Source organism: Myotis yumanensis, unplaced genomic scaffold (assembly GCF_028538775.1).
Source record: "Myotis yumanensis isolate MYYU_CA2020_CCGP unplaced genomic scaffold, mMyoYum1.0.hap1 SCAF_3, whole genome shotgun sequence".
Taxonomy (NCBI): Eukaryota; Metazoa; Chordata; class Mammalia; order Chiroptera; family Vespertilionidae; genus Myotis; species Myotis yumanensis.
Genome location: NW_027223754.1, coordinates 137,922,819 through 137,943,461, shown reverse-complemented (window position 1 = coordinate 137,943,461; position 20,643 = coordinate 137,922,819). Strand labels below are relative to the sequence as shown.

General features: G+C 35.4%; 1 protein-coding gene across 2 annotated transcripts in view; it reads left to right on the top strand.

Moving 5' to 3' along the window:
• The window catches only part of OTOGL (otogelin like), a 144,294-nt gene that overhangs the window by 72,856 nt on the left and 50,795 nt on the right, over positions 1–20,643 (top strand). The window contains exons 26-32 of one of the 2 annotated variants that reach the window (XM_070407617.1): positions 2,880–3,014; positions 9,233–9,382; positions 11,636–11,755; positions 13,221–13,337; positions 14,057–14,213; positions 14,768–14,794; positions 18,870–19,037. In XM_070407617.1, coding sequence (XP_070263718.1) covers positions 2,880–3,014; positions 9,233–9,382; positions 11,636–11,755; positions 13,221–13,337; positions 14,057–14,213; positions 14,768–14,794; positions 18,870–19,037 — 874 coding nt within the window. The remainder of the gene's footprint in view (positions 1–2,879; positions 3,015–9,232; positions 9,383–11,635; positions 11,756–13,220; positions 13,338–14,056; positions 14,214–14,767; positions 14,795–18,869; positions 19,038–20,643) is intronic. The other variant, XM_070407618.1, reaches the window with a different exon arrangement.

Here is a 20,643-nt window from a genome sequence, read left to right as displayed (position 1 = left end):
CCTTCATGTCCTAAGCTTTCTCTCACCTGTTCAGCTCCCACTCCACCTTTATTCTCTCTAAGTCTATTCACCCTCAGATATTACATCCAAAAATTTTCTAAGTCACTATTTTCTGGTTGAAATGGGAGAGATAATCTAGTTGGATAGAGTTGTATTTTTTCTTGTCAGCATTAAAGTCTATTGACCCATGAGTGAATATATTGCTTGGGTCCAAGCAGCTGTGGGACATAAACATGGCTGCCTGTGGCTACTGTATCAACAGAGGCTTTGTGTGGGGTACTCTTTATTAAAAATATATTTTTACTGATTTTTAGAGAGAGAGTAAGATCGATGCAAGAACAAGGCATCGATAAGCTGCCTCCTGCATACCCCGCACTGGTGATGGAGCCCGCAGCCCAGGTACGACACCCAGGGTATGGGGTAGTTACTCTTAAAAGGTTAAGACTGAGATGTCAAGTAAACTAATATACTATCTTGAGAAGTGCTGACATTTTATGTTTTGGAATCACTTGGAAGAATATTCTCTATGTTTTCAGTACCTGAGCATAAAGAGTTTGAGGAATCCATGTGGCACATTGATGTTGACTTTTTTCCCCTCTAGCTTTGTAATCACACTCACTATGTTGCTTAGCAACTCTGCAGCATTATCTTCAAACCGAATGTAACTTGAAATACATGAGAAATGGAAATTGGAGAAATGTGATTCTTAGGAAGTGATATTATTTCAAGTTACTGTCAACATAACATGCTATTACAAGACCATACAATACAGAATGCTTCTTGGCTTTTTTGAGTTAATAACAAAAGCACAGCGAACATTGAGTCACTTTAATTATTAGTAATAGAAATGTGATGGCCATAGAAAGCCTTTCAGCCAGCTTTTCACATCCTTTATCTAAGTCGTCCCAAGAAGAAGAACAAAACCAAACCCTAAATTACATATTATTTTTGTTCTTTGAAAATTGTTCATAAAGGCAAAAAGTGTGGCATTATTTTTTTTTAGTAATACAACGCCATTGTCATTTTATTCCCCTTTTCAAAATTTAGGCAATGCTTTGCAAAAGGATTACTAGGAAGCGAGAGCTCTTAGTGCTAAGAAGGAAGGAAAAATGGGGCAGAGAGGGAAATATCAGTTACTCTGTCAGCAACATTGATTGAAAGCCTGTCCTCTAGGCACAATGCTACAGTAATTACTAGTGAGACAGGAAGAATTTAGAAAAACCGAGAGATATATTGAGCTAGTGTTCGTATTGCTGGTGATATGAAAAGCTAAGTTTGAAGAATTTGCATCAAGATCTATGTGATTTCCAAACATTTAAAGACTTTTCTCACACCGACCCAAATGTCTAAATATGACAAGGATTCATGTGTGTGAGTCCTTGAAAAGTGGATATTGAATCCAGAGAAATATCACTTTTGTTTTTTCTGATGAAATTTCCACTGTCCCTAAGTTAGAGCAGTGTGGTTTTTAACTTTTGGGGGGATAAGGACCACTTCAAAAATTTGATTGAGCCCTAACCGGTTTGGCTCAGTGGATAGAGCGTCGGCCTACGGACTGAAGGGTCATGGGTTCGATTCCGGGCAAGGGCATGTACCTTAGTTGTGGGCACATCCCCAGGAGGGCGTGTGCAAGAGGCAGCTGGTCGATGGTTCTCTCCCATCGATGTTTCTAACTCTCTATCCCTCTCCCTTCCTCTCTGTAAAAAATCAATAAAATATATTTTAAAAAAATTTGATTGAAACCATGGGTTTTCTTCCTAGAAAAATATAGATATTTAAAAACAACATTTTGCAAAGAGTTTTCAGGGTCTGTAAAACCATAGGAGCCATCCATGAAACTGAGATACAAAATTAAAACCCTGATTCTAGAGAGCATGTTCTTAGTGGATGTAGTGGGAAGTGCCCCCTCCCCCAAAAAAAGGTGAGGGTGAAGTGAGAGGTAAGGGGGTTAGATTTAGAGGGTCTGGGGCTAAATACTCTCAAACTAAGGATTTCCTATCACCTACTTTTCTCTTTTCTCTTTAACCATTATTAGACTCTTGCTAATTTCTCTTCAAGTGGCATAAAAAAAATTAGAACCTTGGCTGGTGTGGCTCAGTTGGTTGGAGCATCATCCTGTACACCAAAAGGTTGTGGGTTTGATTCCGGGTCAGGGCACATACCTAAGTTGTGGGTTCAATCCCCAGTCAGGGTGCATATAGGAGGCAGCTGATAGATGTTTTTTTTTCTCTCTCTCAAAATCAATGAAAAAAATTAAAACTCTGTCTCTGCCTTTATTTAGCTTATTAACCTTGGACAATCAGTTAATCCTTCTTAACCTCTGTTTCCTAATCTGTAAAATGGAGATAATACTTAATTCAAAAAATACCATAAAATTAAGTGAGATAACATATATAAAGCTCAAAGGAATCCCTCAAATGATATGCATTATCTTATTTACTAACGTGTTCCAAGGTTTTGTATCTATTTCAGGGTTCACTTGTAGGCATATAATTATTTAGTCAGAAAATTCCTAAAGATAAGACGAAAGTGTTGCCTAAAATGAATTTTTGTAAAAATTCCCCTAAATAACATGTGTTTTGGCTTATTTATTGGAAATGAAGTGGTTAATACATTTGAGTTAATATTATTATAAGATGGAAAAAGCTTTGCTAGAAAAAAATTAACAGAAGATATTAGAGATAAATGTTTAAACATTAAGCTATCTTGGTATATTTTTCATATTATTAGATCAAAATGAACTTTATTTTAGAGGTAAGTTGTATTTCAGTTTCAACACATACCACACTACATTTTGGTCTTTAAGATTTGTTAATGAAAATAGCAAAAAATTATGTATAATATACAATTGTATTAATATAATATTATTGACATTGCAGAGTGAAGATGAAGCAGATATATCTGTCATTGCCCAGAACAAGAAATGCTTTGACAACGATATTGTATGTTCTAAAAGTGTTTTGATTTCAGTTGGGGACACTGAAATTTACCTGAATGATACTCCTGACAAAGAGGTTAGTGAATTATTTCTTTTAGGATCATTATAACTTGTACTAAGGATACTGAAAATAAAATATAAACAATTAGGCTACTTTTTCCCTGTAAATGGTTACTAGATTTTGAAATTTCTTGGCTATTTTTATGTGGCTACAGTAAGTCATTCTTGACTTTGTCTCTTTTGGTTACACTCTAATTCCCCATATTCTAATTCTTTTATCTTTTCTTCATTCCCATGGTTATCACTCTGGCTTAGCAACAGTCACCTATTACCTATAGTACTTCAACATGTTCCCAACTAAACTCCCGATGTCCTCGAATCGATCCTGCCACACTGAAGTCAGGGTGGTTTTCCTAAAATGGAAATCTAATCTGTCACTCCAGTGCTTCAAAACTTTAAGTGACTTCCATTTCCTTACAAATCCAATTTTCACCCATAACCTATCTGACCACTGCCACCTCTCCTTACCTACTTCTCATCACTTTCTGCTTCTGGCCCAGGTTCCAGAAGGTGGGACTTTTATCAGTTCTCCAAGGGCTCTGTGTTCTTCTCTCACTTCTGTTTCTTCCTAACTATCATTGCTCATACCTGGAACAACCTTCAGCCTTTCCATTAACTTATTCTTATGTGACAGGTCTCATTTTGTCTCTTTCAGGATCTCCTCTTCATGTATCCTACTTTAGTGAAATTAGGAGTGTAGTTGTCTGTCTTCTCTATTTGTCTATGAGTTATGTGAGAATTGGAACCACTGTCACCCTGTTCATTCTTGCATTCTGGAGCCTGCCCAGTTTGAAAGAATGAATACATTTCATTCATTCATTCATTCATTCATTCATGCTTATGTCTACTATATATCAATATCTGTGTTGATTATTGAGATTGAAACAGTGAAAAGTCACTATGCTTTCACTGTTAAGGATATTTTCTAAGGTGAGGAATATATTCAACTAAGTAAGGATGTGTAGTGTGATGTGTTATGCATGGCATGAATATGTACAGGATAGTATGGGAACCCCTGGGAAAAAGACCTAAACCAACCTTGGGTGTTTAGGGTAGGTGTTAAGAGCATAGACTCTGAAGTTAGTCAGTACTCAACTTGGAATCCCTACTTTATCACCTGCTAGCTGTGTCACTCTGGGCAAACTGTAGCTTTCCCATTTGTAAATTTGGGGTGATTCTACTTCTTAAGTTCATGTGAAGATTAAACTAAATAATGAATTTCAAGAAATGGCTTCTCTCCTCTTCTTTACCCTCCTTATTTTTGAAGGCTCAGAGACATGTTCTGGATGTAATGATTTGAACTGAGTCTTAAAGGATGAGCAGATATTAGCCAGGTAAAGAGAGAGAGTAGGAAGGAAATCAATATAGAGGAAAGAACCAGAGTTGAAGGATAAAATGGCATGTTTAAAGAACTCCAAGTGGCTACGTTTAGTTGAAGTGTTTGGGGACACTGGAGGGAGGGTATGGCAAAGGGACTCAGGGAGAAGTGTCCAGATTGACTTTAATGCAGGGGCCATGACAAGGAGGCTGGTTCCAGATCATGGAAGGTCTTGAATGGTATAAGACATTTGAACTTATTTTATAAGTAAGAAATTTTGGAGTAGAGAAATGACATGATTGGACATATGGCCCTTAAAATGTGTCCTCTGAGATTTTAGAACAGTGTTTCTCAAAGTTTGGCCTGCAAAATTTCTGCATCTGAAATATCTATATATATAAAAGCCTAAGCTAATGAACAACTGTTCGACTGTTTGACCGATAACTATGAAACATAATGACCACCAGGGGGCAGACGCTCAATGCACAGGCATGAAACCATGGAACAGACTAATGAATCTCGGAGGAAAGCAGGGAGGGGGGAGGGTGGGAAGAGATTAACCAAAGATCTTACATGCATACTAGAGGCCCGGTGCATGGATTCATGCACTGGTGGGGTCCTTCGGCCTGGCCTGTGGGGATCGGGCCAAATTTGTGCACCGGGCCTCTGACATCCCCTGAGGGGTCCCGGATTGTGAGAGGGCACAGGCCAGGCTGAGGAACCCCACTGGTACACCAATCTGTGCACTGGGCCTCTAGTTTATTATAAAAGGGGGTTCCTGGGTTCACCTTGGTAATGAGAATGGTTGAGGTTGAGAATGAAAATCTATTTTTAATGGTGCCCCAAATTGTTTTGCATACTTAAGTTTGAGAATCAGTGCCCTAGAACAGGGATGGGGAACATCTGGCTTGTGGACCATATAAGGCCCTCGAAATCATTCTGTCTGGCTCTGCTAAGGCATTAGGGGTGAGTTATTTAAATATTTGACCACATATAGCAGGCTAATTTCTAAGTGATAATTTTGTATGGCCCATGAATGATGTTATAAATATCTAAATGGCCCTTGGCAGAAAAAGGTTCCCCACCCCTCCCCTAGAACATAGCTTACATCTCAGTCAGAAACATTGAGACATTGAGACCAGCCAGGCAGCACTCAAGCTTTGGACAAAACAGAGTTTCTATAATCATGTTGACATCCTTTTGTAGTAATTACTACAGTTTGCTATAACCATCAACTAGATATTCATTTATAGATGAAGGTTCTCTCTAAGAACAAGGATGTGTCAAAAAAAAAAAAAAAGAAACCTGAAGAGAAAATAATGCTTTATAAAGACAGTTTAACACATTTTTGAAGTGGTAATTACAGCTCTGTGTAATTTTCAAATCCAATTTTCACCCATAGGCAGGTGATGAGGAAAGGTCATAAAGATAATTTGACCATAAAAAAAATCCCCCACTAATATTGTTCTTGAACATCAAAAGTGAAAATAAGTACCATTTACTTTAAGGCAAATGAATTGCTCATCTAGCCAAAGAAAATAAACCTCTTTTTATCCCCCAATAAATGCTCATTTCTACTTTTATTAAAAACTAGAGGCCTGATGCACAAAATCCGTGCAAGAGTAGGCCTTCCTTCCCCTGGCTGCCGGCACCAGCTTCCCTCTGGCACCCGGGACCCAGGCTGGCTTCCCTCTGGACACCCGCAGGCACCCAGGACCCAGGCTGGCTTCCCTCTGGACACCCGCAGGCACCCAGGACCCAGGCTGGCTTCCCTCCAGCCCCGGCTTTGTCTGGAATGACGCCCGGAAGGACATCCGGTTAATTAGCATATTACCCTTTTATTATTATAGATGTAAGATATAAACATTTTACAAATTTAACCTGTACTTTAAAAGTTGTAATTCCTCACATTTATTTTTATTTTTACTTTCTAATTGAACTTAGAGAGAGCAAGAAAGAGAGAGAGAAGGGGAGAGAAACATCATTCATTTGCTTCTCATACTTTCCCTGACTGAGGATGGAACCTATCACCTTTTGGTATACAGGACAATGCTCCAACCAAGTGAGCCACACCAGCCAGGGTTAATTCTTTACATTTATAACATCACTAGAGTTAGTGTAAAGTGCTGTGATTCTCACCTAAAGTGGAGTTCTCTATTTTGGGCAATTCATAATACCATGCTCTCGGAGAAGCATTCTTCCTTCCTAATCTGAAACAAAAGGAATGTGCATCTCCTTTTGATCAGAGACGATTGTTGTGTGGTAGTAACCTGTCCTGTCTAATAAAAACTGTCCTGCAGGCAAATAGAGAAGATGTACTTTTACATCAGGATAATTAATGCAGAACCAACCTGAAGGAAGTCTAATAAGTTGCCTTATCCAAAAATTCATTTTATGTTCTAATGATATGTCAGTCGGTCAAGGAACTTTAATAGGAAGATTTTCGGAAGCGAATCTCATGATTGAAATGGAGCCATAAGCCATTAGATGCTTTACTTGTTGCTGATCAGGCTGGAAGGTGAGACTCATGAACAGGCCAATACAGGAAGGTGCTAAAAATTAATGAATCAGGGCTTGATCTAGAAGCTGAAGATACTGCCATGAGTTGACAAAGTACATTTTTCAAGGAGCTGACAATCAACTGAGGGGAAGACAGACACTAAAACTGCAAACAAATCAGATAGCAGAAAGGTACTGAAAAGTGTAATCAAAACAATAGAAATAGGTTTATGGCAGAGATTGACTGGGGGCCAGGGCAGGCTACACATTTTATGAGCCTAATGAAAAATGAAAATGCGGGCCCATGGTCAAAGCAGGAACATGTTTTACTTTCTCTTGTAGTTTTCCCTTGACCTATCATGGTATTTTTTCCTTTTATTATTCATCAAGAGGCCTGGTGCATGGATTCGTGCATTGGTGGGGTCCCTCAGCTTGGCCTGAGCCCTCTTGCAATCTGGGATCCCCCGAGGGATGTAGTAGTGCGAAGCGGCAGGTGGCCTGGGAGGAGCCTGAGCCCGAGCCAGGCGCTATGTCCCTCCCACTCATCCTGGCCCCGCTGCGCCTGCCACCACCACTAGGTAGCGCTGCCATGGAGAGAGGCTTGTGCCTCTGTAGCTGCACTTGCCAGCCATGAGCCCAGTATCTGGCATCCATCGATCAGCTGAGTGGCGCTCCCACTGTGGGAGTGCACTGACCACCAGGGGGAGCTCCTGCATTGAGCGTCTGCCCCCTGGTGGTCAGTGTGCATCATAGCGTCCAGTCAACCGGTCATTCGGTTGTTTGGTCACTTAGGCTTTTATATATATAGATGTATATATAGATGCCTTTCTCACTTGGGCACAAGGATACTCCCATGTTGAGTTCAGACCCTCAGAGGCACCCAGGGCCTTGCCCCTAACTTCATCTTGGCACTTGGGAGTAGAAAGAAATGAGGTTAGGTAAAATCCATTAACAATATATAGGTTACACAGTATCTACTGTTATATCCAATACACTGAACACTTATTAAGTATGAACTTCATCTAAGAGACTAAAAACTCTTATGGATATGATTAAGTTTATTTAATCTGTCCTATGGAATATTTATAAGTGTTTACCATGGTGTAGTATTTCTAAAGTATGCTTTTGTTATTACTTGGGGGTGAGAATAATAAATAATCAAAAGATTGCATATCTCCTTCATAATTTTTATTTTGCTCTGGAAATATTTGTCTTACTTAATTTGATGTAACCATGTAATTTTGAAATTATTAGATGAGTTATTTTCAATGTCAGATTCAGTGTAATCTTTTATAGGGAATAGACCCTGTTCATAAAGATCACTGCATATTCTCACTAGACTCGCAGTGGTCCTCAACCTTCCTAATGCTGTGACCCTTTAATACAGTTCTTCATGTGGTGACCCCCAACCATAAAATTATTTTCGTTGCTACTTCATAACTCTAATTTTGCTACTGTTATGAATCGTAATGTAAATATCTGATACACAGGATGTATTTTCATTGTTCGCGACCCACAGGTTGAGAACCTCTGCAGAGGCTAAGGGCACTAAATTTTCCCAATGTGTTCCATCTCTAGTTTCTTCCTACTGTTATCCTCCCTAACATGAAACATTTTTTTTAAATATACAAATATGATCTGTCACTTTCCTCTTCAAAAGCCTCTATTCAGTACAATTTGTCCATGGAATAACAGCCCTTGTCCTATGGGAAATGAGGCTGCAAAGGGTCTCAGGTTACGCTTGTCCCAGAATCCATGCTCTATCCTTTGGTGCTCTCCTTAGTCCTGACCAAATCTTGAACTTCCCTGCCTCTAAGTTCCTATTCAGGTGATTCCTTTGGCTTGGAATAATTTCTTTCTGCATCCTCATTTCTGGCCCTCTGTAATTTCTATGTATGGCCTCTTGCAGATCAGTTCGTAATCCACCCCTTGCAAGAAGCCTTCCTCAGTCCCCATTTTCTCTTTCTCACTCTTTCATATTTGTGTGTGTGTGTACATATACATACACACACTTTATGCTTTTATTTTCCAATTATGTATGTTTGTAGGTAAAGTAATATATTTTTAGCACTCATCATATTTATTCATCGTCAATATAGAATTTCTGAGTCAGTTGGTATATTGTCTTAATTTATTCTATGTCCATGCTCTTGGTCATGCTTTTTTCTATAACTGAAATACCTTTCCCTTTTGGCTCATTTATCCACGTTGAGCCCATTCAGCAGTTTGTGTCTCATAACCAATTTTATGTGTTTCCTATTTTATGCATTTGTTTTGTCTTTTACTATAGAATTCAGAAAAAAAGGGCTGAGCAAAAATACTAGTATATAGATACTTATTAGTAAATACTAATTTAATGTTTACAGTTTGAGAACAATGAATTTACTTTTTTAAAATCATTATTATTATTTCTAAAGAAACGATCAGGTTTTTTTCTGGAAAATGAACCTACATACCAGCTTTGGAAGGCAGGTTACTACATGGTGGTATACTTTCCAGACAAAGATATCACTATTCTTTGGGATAAAAAGACAACCATTCATATCAAAATTGGACCACAGTGGAAGGTAGGTCAACCTACTTGGTAGGTCAATACAAATGAGATGCAAAATATGAAATTATATGCACCTTTTAATGTTTTGTGGAAATAAAATGATTAATGTCTTTTTTAAAGAAATGGGTTATATTTTCAGAATTACTAACTCATATTTCAGTGAAGAACCACTTTACCAACTAAAGTATATCATTGTATACAGTTCTTTTTGTCTTTAACCTTACAGTATCCAGTTTTCCAAAACTACTTAGGTCAGCTTCTTTCTTCCCACCCCCTTCAGCATGGTTTTGTGATATGTTTGTAATACAGTTTGATTCATTAGTTACAACCTGCACTCCATCTTTCCCTCCATATTCTGGATCTATTTTTAAATTTATATATAGTTAAATTATTTTTAAAAAGTAAAAAAAAAACAACTACTCTTATGATTTACAATTGTACAGATTTTAACAAACACCTGGCGTTATATATCTACCACCACAGTCTTATATAAAGCAAATCCATCAACTCCAGAATTTCTCCCAGGTTGGCTCTTTACTGCCAACTCCTACCTCTATTCCCTAAGCTTTGGCTACCACTGATCTATTTTCCATTCCTAGAGTTTTGCTTTTTCCAGATATAATATAATATAAATGAAATCATGCAGTCTGTAATCTTTTGGGTCTGGCTTCTTTGATTTGACAAAATACATTTAAGATTCATTTATATTGTTGAATGAATTAATAGTTTGTTCCTTTAGTCTACTGAGTAGTATTCTGTTGTATAGATGTACTAGTTTGTTTTATCCATTCATGATTTACTATTCAATCTTGGATGCTTACCATTTTGGTAATTATATTTAAGTTGTTTTAAACATTGTCTTCTATTACATATTTTATTAAACATGATTAAATGTTTATTATTTTAAATATTTAAAATTTTATTTAAGTAGTTTAAATTTATATATTGTTTTTGACATATTGATGTATTTATAAGAATTCAGATTATCTGAAATTGAAATTGAGACATGGATATAATTTGTGGTAAATACGGAAAAAATGGTTAACAACATATCCTCATAAAACTATAAAAATATACATATTTAAAAATATTTTAATATGTTGTAAATTTAAGATATGATTGTACATTGAAGTCATTTTTTTTTCTTAAGTGAGAGAAAGCCCCCAAATCTATTCCTTGGTGTTTGCTGGTTTCTTGCATTTCTTTAATGAAGTTGACATAATTTCATAATGGTCATATGTCTTTAACTATTTTCCTCTGCCATTTTTCATCATGTATCCTCCTTTCCCTACTTCCTGGAAACAAATTAACCATTTTGTTTTCTCCTCCCCCCCCTCCCCCACCCCCACCCTGCCCTGCCCCCAACGGTGGATTGTCCAGTCTTTAGATAAACGTAGTGGCTTCTGAGAGCAGAGACACTGTGGTCAGCAATGGCCTGGCAGCTGTAATCCTAGGGTTATTGTCAGCCTTGCTGAAGACATGGACAATCTGCTTCATCATTAATGAAGGGCTACAGTCCACCCTTCAGCAGACCAAGAAAGTTCAGTTTGCTTAATTTTTAAAATTTTAAGGAGGATTTCCATGGTTTATGAAAAATTCTTCCCTGTATTCTTAGTCCATCTCCTTTCCCTCAGAGTAAAATTTTACACATTATTTGTAAATGCAGTGGGTATTGTTGATGTGAATAATCCATATGGTACTTTCAATAATAATTTCACCCATAATGATTTTTATAACATTAGGTAAAATTTAGATTTTAGTCATTGTATCTCTTGATGGCATGATATAGGAATATTAAAGTTAATTTTTTCTTATATTTTTAATGTTTTGGCTTTTCAGCCTAATAGGAAGAAAAATAAATTATTTTATTGTTTCAACATTTATAGTGCTACAAAACCTTAAATATGTCAGGAGGTGGAGCTTTCATCATTAAAATTTTATGTAAATATGAATACACACAAGTGTAATGTTTGTATTATTCTTTTCCAAGTTACTTATTCTATTGGGTTCATCAATGCTAAAACATTGGTAAGTGTGGAAAGATAAAAATTTGGGGGATGGTAGAACATTTTTGAGAATTTAAAAATAATTGTTAAATATAATTAGCTAGGTATGAAACTCCACCTTTTTGAAACATATTGTAAATGGTTATTGAAGAAATTCTTAAAATGTCTATCTTAAATATTTAAAATATTTTAGTTACTATGTTTCCTTAAATGTTAAAGTGAATATAGAATGTTTTTTTAGTAATTTTCTTTTATTTTAGAACAAAATATCAGGCTTATGTGGAAACTTTGACAAATGTACTTCAAATGACATGACCACATCTAATAACATAGAAGTGAGAAATGCCCAGGTGTTTGGAGATAGCTGGGCATTAGGACAGGTAAGTTGAATATATATCTTAGAACTAAATAATTTTATTCTTATGGGAACATTTCTTTAGGTAATACTATTTTTATGTAATATTCGCATAGTAACTCACATTGGACAAAGCTTTCACATTTGTCTTTTCATATAATTCTTGTGACTACCATGCAATGTAACAGGCATTGTCTTCATGTTATAACTGGAGAAACTGAGGCTGAAGGAGGTTAAATTATTTGTGTATTAGACAAATATTATGAAAGATTATATTAGGAAGGATGAGTCTGGAGAATTCAAGAAAGTAGTCTTCTGTCTTCGTGGCTTATTGGATAGATGAGGGTACTCTTCTCCGAGGCAGGACAGAGTGGAGAGTGGGTGGTAGGGGACGGTGAGCACAGGACAATGGTGCAGAGATAAGTAGGTTCGGATATGGTGGGAGGGAAGTGACAGAGATATTTTTGTGAAGATGCCCAGTTTTTAGATTCAGTAAAGAGATCCAGGCCGGAAATAGATTTGGCAGTTACAAGTGTATTCAGGGTGTTGAAGCCACGAGAAATGAAAGAATGTGGAAAAGAGGAGTTGGAAGGTCAAGGTGTTCAAAGAAGGAAGGGTGAAGGAGAATGGGGAGTAGCAGCCAATGAGGAAACCCCCCAGAAAATGGTGCCACCAAAATCAAATGAGGAGAGACATTTAAAAAGGGCAAAGTAATAAACAGAATCAAAGGTGGCAACAAAGGTCAAGTGAGACGAAGACGGCGGAACTGCCTTTATGTTTAGCAATGAAGAGACCATTGATGACCTTGCCCGGGGCGGTGTCAGGGATGTAGATTAGAAGAGGCTGAGACACATTGCTGAGTATCTGTGCAGTGAGCCTGCTGACAGGAGCATGTACAACTCCTCAGAGGATGGCATGAGACAGAAATGAAAGAGGTGAAAATTAAAGGGAAGAGAATGCTTTGCTCATGTAATGATCTTAATCATTTAAATGCCGCATTTAAGACAATTGGAAAATTATTTACCTCTCCTGTCTCTAGTAGTCCTATGATTTTATTTTATTTTTAATTTTATTTTATTGTTTAAAGTATTGCAGATAGTAGTACATATGTCTCCTTTTTTTTCTTTCCCCATTGACCTTCCCCCGACCTCCCCTATCCCCCAGCACATACCCTCACCCCAATCCCCCAGTGTCTTGTGTCCATGGGTTATGCTTATATGCATGCATACAAGTCCTTCGGTTGATCTCTTACCTCCCCTGCCCCACCCAAACACTCCTATGATTTTAATAGTATGTTTGGTTGTTTTAAAAAATAATGCATGCTATGAACATTGAGCTGGCTGAGCACTGTGCTTTAGGTAAAGCCTGTCTGGCAGAATGAGGATATATTAGCTGTGTTTGTCATGGATGCAGTCAGCATTGGTTACTCTGGTTCCTGCTTCACAGATCACCCCTAAAAACTTCCTTTTCTTCCTTAACATTTTCCGCAGTGTGAAAACGCACATGAATTATTTAAACCCTGTGAGGCACATCAGAACAAATTTCCTTATGCCAAGAAAGAATGCTCCATTTTGTACAGCGATGTTTTTGCTCCTTGTCGCAATGTGGTAAATGAATACTTTACTAATCTTCACATTTGAATGGGTACCGTTGCATTTATAACATTGAGACAAAAAGTTTAGCTACCCATGGTTAGGAAGACAAATTTGGTAGTTTGTTTTTTCTGTAAAAGTGATGCATTTAGTTGATTTACTCTCTCCCCACACCATCTTATTTAACAGCACACATTTGCAAGAATCTCTACTCGTTTATGAAGCATTTCTTTGCATACATCATCAAAGCCATAAAAGATTGATCAAAGCTGCATTTGTTTTTCTTCAGAGAATATTGCAAATAGGCATGCTCTTCCTCAACCCCTAGTATAGTTTAAAAGTATTTCTAGGAGCACATTTAAAATGGTTTTAGAAGTACATCACAAGATGGAATGTAACTTATTTAGAAATGTAATTGCTTAAGATATCCATAAAAGTCAAGTAAAAGTACCCTGGGTAACAGAACTTTTTAAATGCCATGTGCATATGTTGAAATTGTATTGGTATGTTAATCTCATGACATGTTTTGCTAGTTCTTTGATCTTACATTTGCCTAATCAATTTCTGTCTCCTGTGAGCACTATAGAGGTTTGAGATATTGAGGACTCTCTAGGTGCCAGTGATAAGCTGATAATATCAAATTTTATAAATCAACCAGTTAGTTTTTCCTTAGAATTTTCCTCAATTATAGTTAGTAGCTACTGAAATTGATTGATTTTTGCCTCACTTTTCAGATTGATGTTACTTCTTTTGCCAAAAATTGCCATGAAGACACTTGTAACTGTAATCTCGGTGGGGACTGTGAATGCTTGTGCACAAGCGTAGCAGCGTATGCGTATAAGTGTTGTCAGGAAGGGGTATCGGTCCACTGGAGATCCTCTACTGTTTGTGGTGAGTATCCCACTTAGAACATCATCATTCGGTGGGAACGTCATAAGGAGATCATGTTAATTGTCTTCTCATAGAACTAATACCATAGAACTCATGGAAATAGAATAGCTTTAAGATGACTAAACTGTATATTCCTTTGACAATGCAGATAGATTTTAGTACAGCTAAAGCAATTACAAACAGAAACATTTGAGATAACGTTTTCTGTTCTGTGTTTGACTGTTGTCACTTCAACATGTGAACTATAATTTATTTATATGCCATTCTCAGGTAAGGTGTTTATTCCTCTATTCCTCTGATGGCTATGAAGTTTCTCTGTTCTGATTATAAGAAACATATTTTTTAAAACATCATTTTGAATTGCTTTTAAATTTGACTCTAAACTTATTATGTACTTGTGTAGATGGTTAGTCTGCTGAAGACTTTATACAATGATGTCACTTCAGTGTTCTTTTGCTTGGTCATTGATAAACACATGGCAATATCTTGCACACATTTAGGTAAGTGGTCAGATTCCTATGTAGTTTAATATTTCTTCTTTTTTTTTCTTTTAGCACATGATTGTGACTATCTCAATGAAGGTATGTGACAGTTAAAGAATATCACTATAGTATTGTATTAAATGTATCTTCAGATTAAAAGTTTTTGGACAACTTTGCTGGAACAAAGTATGAGTAGTTCATAATTTGGTTTGTAATTAAATAAAAGCCTTTGCCTTCTGAAATGTATCTAAATTTCTAAGTATTTGTGTTAAAATTTATTCCCTGGAAAATAAAAAGAGGGTATTACCATCTTCTCAGCACATAGGAGGCCCTCAATAGTTTTTGAATGATATGAATAAGTGAATGAGTGAACTTAGCTAATTTTTTTGGTAAAATGAAGGAGAGACATAGACCAAATGCATACCTTTTACCATTAGGTATAAAAATGAACATTATGCAAACTTTTATTATGTTGTAGAAAAGAGAAACAAATTATAGATGTAATAACAATAATAATAATAGAAGGAATTTGTATAGTCATAAGTTAGGGCACAAATAATTATTAAAATATTATAAGAATGAGAACATATTAATTTAATAATAATAATAATGAAAATCTCCTAGCTCCAAAAAGCATCCACATTTGCAGTAAGAAGTCTAGCAGATGGTGCTGGCTGTTACTAAGTTATGGAAGCTCTGAGACAAAATTATATTCTCAGTGAAAGCACCAGAGGTTGGCAGATTGGAGCCTGCTTTTTGTCAAACCTGTTTAATGAGGAAGGCGCAGCCACTTAACACTAATTTCAGAAAAGTACAATGATCCAGGAGGGTCTATTTTGTCAGTGACTGGACAAAATATGAACCCATGGTGGAAAGAATAGAGTAATAGTTGTAGGAAACACTAAGCCACTCAAAAACAACCACAACTAAGCAACCAATCAAAGGCATTTTTGGTGCTTTATTGAGCCAGAGAGAAGTTGTCAACTACAATACAAAGGAGAACAGAAAATTTTAGAGAAATAGAGATGCTAAATTAAAAAGAAAATAAATATTTTAGTGTTTGGTTGTTTACATACAGTTATGGAAGTTTGAAAGAGTAAACAATCAAACATTAAGAATATTCTGTGATAGTTAAAAAAAATATTTCCTGTTCAGGATTTAAAACACACCCATACTCCACATCAATAATTTAAAATGATTATTCTTAATTTTTTTCATCTCAAATGATTTCAGAGCTATTGTAAATTTGCCTACTCTTCTTTGGGTATTCATAGCTGACATACTTCTCTATTTACTTATCACACCATGGAAACTATCTTATTAAAATTCTTAATTATTATTAAGACATGCAGAAATAAATAATTGTGGTTCTGTTACAGGAAAATTTTTTTAAAAAGCAGATGAATTAAGAGGTTACAGCTGAGATTATTTCAATAATCTTTAACACAAAGACTGTATATACTATCTTCATGTTCATTTTATGGCATTTACTAAAATATAAATATTTTATTGTTATTGCCATAAATGAGTAAGGACTTCACAACTCCACTAAAAAACTGTTGTACACACTTTATGTTCAGTGTTTTCTTGATAGGACATGCTTAATACTATGTTTAAAAAATCACTGCAGGAAATGATTGCTTTTGGTAGGTGGTGAAATTATTCTTCTTCCTGCAGAAAATTAATGATGAAGTCAATGACTTATGTCTCTCAATTGTTGGTGAAATGCATGAAATCAATCCAGACACAAGATATCAATCAACTGAGAGTCAACTCAGGAGCGTTTGATTTTTATACAAAAGGATTTCTCAGGTGGCAGTTATCTCTTCAGACTGCTGTAGCAAGGGACTTGTGCAGTAGGGCAGAGATTTTGTTCATTTGTCTATTTCCTTTTTCCTATTCATTTTAAAATATATATATTTTTTTATTGATTTCAGAGAGGAAGGGAGAGAGGGAGAAAGAGATAGAAACATCAATGATGAGAGAGAATCATCCATCAGCTGCCTCCTGCACACCTCCTACTGGGGATTGAGCCTGCAACCTGGGCATGTGCCCTGGTTCATGGGTCCATGCTCAACCATTGAGCCATATCGGCCGGGCCTTTTCCCTATTCTTATGTTGAATATCCATCAGGGTCTTCAAACCCTTAAGTTGTAGTTGTATATGTCTTCTTCATTTTAAATTGTATCTCATTATAATATACATATTTATTTACTCATTTGTACATTATTTACATAGAGGGGTGGGCAAAAGTAGGTTTGCAGTTGTGAGTACTTGAAACACAGAATTTGTTCTTGTATTATCTATCTATCATCTATCTATTATCTATCTATCTATCTTTTATTATTGCTAACCTACTTTTACCTGCCCCTGTATTTATACAAATTGACATATTTATAAATTGAAGGATATCACATCTTGGAAGTTTATGTTGTTCTCATCTTTCCTAGAAAACAATTCAGTAGGTGGTGCAGACTAAAGATTTATTTTTCTTTGGTTTTTATTGACTTGGGCCCATAGAGAAACACTGTACATTGTAACAGCAGTGGGGTGTGCACTGCTCAGAAATTCTCCACTGCCCCTGCTCAGCTCTGTCTTGGTGTGGGGGCAAAGTTCTTTCAAGTCTCCTCTCCGCCCAACGTGTCAAGTCCCTTAGAAAGCTCTTTTCCTCATGGCTTATAAGTGTCCCCAGCAGTTCAAAGGCAAGGTGTCCCAGCTGATGAGTCAGTGGAGGGGACAACGCTTGAAGATAACTTATTCTATGAGACCTGCCTCTTCTCCTGGTCCTAATGGTGAAAATTTTGGTTCTTGCTCTCCTTTCTACTTGAAAGATTTTGACCCTCTAATCCAATGATTTTCTTTTCTTCTCTCAGGTCTGGTCTTCATTCTGAAAGGGAAACAACCTTGTCCTTGGATTTCTTTAAATATTTTCTTCCCTCCATCTTAACAGTAGGCTGAGAAAGGAAAATTGTCCTTGAGATTAAAAATTAGAGAATAGAATGAAAGTGAAATGTGATGAGAGTAACCAGATTAAATTTTTTTGATACCACATGCTACATATATATTAGCATTTTGCATAACTTATAACATAAAATACACATATGTCTGTAAAAGGTATACTGCTGATAATTTTTAACTTAATTTTGATGATTCAGAATAAACTTCACATAGGATTGGGTTAAAGTTAATTTGATCTTATTATCATAAAATCTAACTCATTCATATTTTTAAATATTAACAAACTTATTTACAATATATATTCTTCTGTTTATAAGATTAAATTTGCAGAAGAATTTTTCGGATTGAGCTTCAGGTTTGGTTCTATACAAACTATAGCAAATATTTTCTATTTTATATGGAACTATTTAAGTGTATGGAAAATGATAGCATTAAATAAAAAGATCTTTGATTTCTCTGTTGAGCTTCATCTTCATTTTTTTAAATTTATCTTTATTGTTGAAAGTATTAAGATGTCCCCCTTTTCTCTTTCCATTGACTCCCTCCACACAACTCCCTCCCCCCAAAGCCTACTGCCCTATTGTCCGTGTCCATGGGTTATGCATATATACAGATAAGTTCTTTGGTTAATCTCTCTACCATCGTCCTCGAGATTTGTCAATCTGTTCTATGCTTCCATGTCTCTGGATCTATTTTCTTCATTATTTTCTTTTTTATAGACATGCCTCACTGGTGAAATTCAATAATTCCTAGAACAGCAAAATATTGTATATCACGTCTGTGAATTCTGTTATCATGCAATGTAACCTATTAGGGAGAAATTATTTTTAGAAGACTATCAGAATACCTGGCTATTGATGGATAAATAAATTTCTGCTTATTGAGAGTAGATTAGATCTTGGAATATTAGCGTGGAAGGTTAACTAGACAAAATTCTTCACATAAGTGGGAAAATTTGAGGTGCAGAAATATACATATCCATGTGTATATATATTCTAAATTACATAACGATGTGTATATATATATATATATATATTCCAAATAATTATAGTATATATTTTTATAAAGAGTTCAGCTATTTTATTAGTGACTAATGTTTAAGTGTGCAGTAAGTTTTGGAGTAGCTTTTGTTATTAAAATTTATCCCATTGAAATGATAGCTTAAAATGTAAAAATTCTATGCCAATTTATAATTCTCTTACTTGTATTTAAATAGGGCTTGGAGAAGGTCCATATATGCTGGCAAGTTATGGGCAGAGTGGCCTTGTTTTGGGGGCCAATATAACCAGTAGAAGCATTTTCCCTTTGTCAAGAATTGGAACTCAAGGTGATTTATTTTTTATTTTTATGATCACTCCAGGTCTTTTCAAAGAGAAGGCATCATGTAAGTATAATTTCCAATTGAAAATATGATTTTTGTTTTCTATTTACATTTTTTCAATTATTTATTCACTAAATATTAATTTGGGATCTAATATGTTTATGGCATTTTTTCTAGGTGTCCCAGAGAATATAAAATAAGATGCTGGTACATAAACCATCTACCTCTTTTGTGTATAAAATAATTTCTTTTGTTTATCTGTTGGCATATATATGTTAGAATTATAATTTTTTGAGTTTTTTGTGTCCTAAATAAAGCACAGCTTAAATTTTTATAGTATTAATCACTGAACTTAATTTGAATTTTTTTAAAAACAGTCCACTCATAGCTAACATCTGAAATATTTTAATGTTAAAGAAAAAGAAAAAAAATGTGATTTGATATCAAAGTTGTTAAATAGTAAGAACATAAATCAGAGCGGAGAGAGTCATTGGGACCACTTGTTATCCTCACGTGCCCTTGTGTGTCTTGGTGCTGCCCCCACATTTACTGATCTACACTGGGTGTATCTGCTGGAACCTGTCTGGTAGTTATTGTCTTCTTCTGATCTGTGAGGCCCAGGCTACATTGTTACTATACCAGACATGCATCATGTATTTATAAGCTTAGGAAATGTTTATTGAATGAATAAATCCAACTTAAATTTCACTTATCCTGAGAAATCTCCTGATTCTCCAATTAGAATAAATTGCCTTTTTCTTATAAAAAGAGTTCCTTAGTTTTTTTTAACTCTTTGAAAACACCTAAGTTTTAATGTATATATTTTTCTCTTAAAAAGATTTCTTTTATTATTATTTGCATCTTTCAGGCTCAACAAAGGGACTTGAAAGTTTTAGGACACAACAAAAGTCTTTGGAAAGATATATTGACTTTTAGAGAGAGTTTTGAATTGTACAATTTGCAATAACATGTTTTTAATAGAAAAATCCTAATGGGTTTAAACTAAGACCTCTTATCAAATATATAATTTGCAAATATCTTCTCCCATTCAGTAAGTTGCCTAAAAATATTAAGGTCTAAAAATTAAACCTAAAATCTTAATTTAAAAGCATGTTTATATTATGGGTTTTGCAAATATAAGGGAAACTTTTAAGTCTATATAAAAAAGGATTATACTTCTCAAATGCTTTGTAGTTGTTCATTAGCAATTTAATCATCTACTGGGAATAGACCATAATGTTGATCTAATTTTTTCTTAATGCAGTCATGTAACTTGAAAGAACATTTGCTCATTAAGAACCCAGTGATATTGAAACACAATGACATGCCTAAATTGATCTGTTTCTCTATTCTCTTATTCTTTTTTATTAGTCAATGAAGCCATTTATAGATTTCATGCATTTGAAAATGTTAAAGTTTACAAGTACAAATATGTGTCCAATTAATCATTTAATTACTTGTATGATATTTTACATTCTGGGGTCCAAAATTGATATATCTCCCCTCTCCCCAAGATATGATAAATTATTTAAAAAGTAGAACTCATCAAATACTCATAAAAGTTGTCACTGTTATTCAGTGCATTAAAATACTATTTTTTTTCTTAAGATATCTTAGAGCTCATTTCTGAAATATTTAAGAATGGCATTAATAATGCAGGGCAATTTTG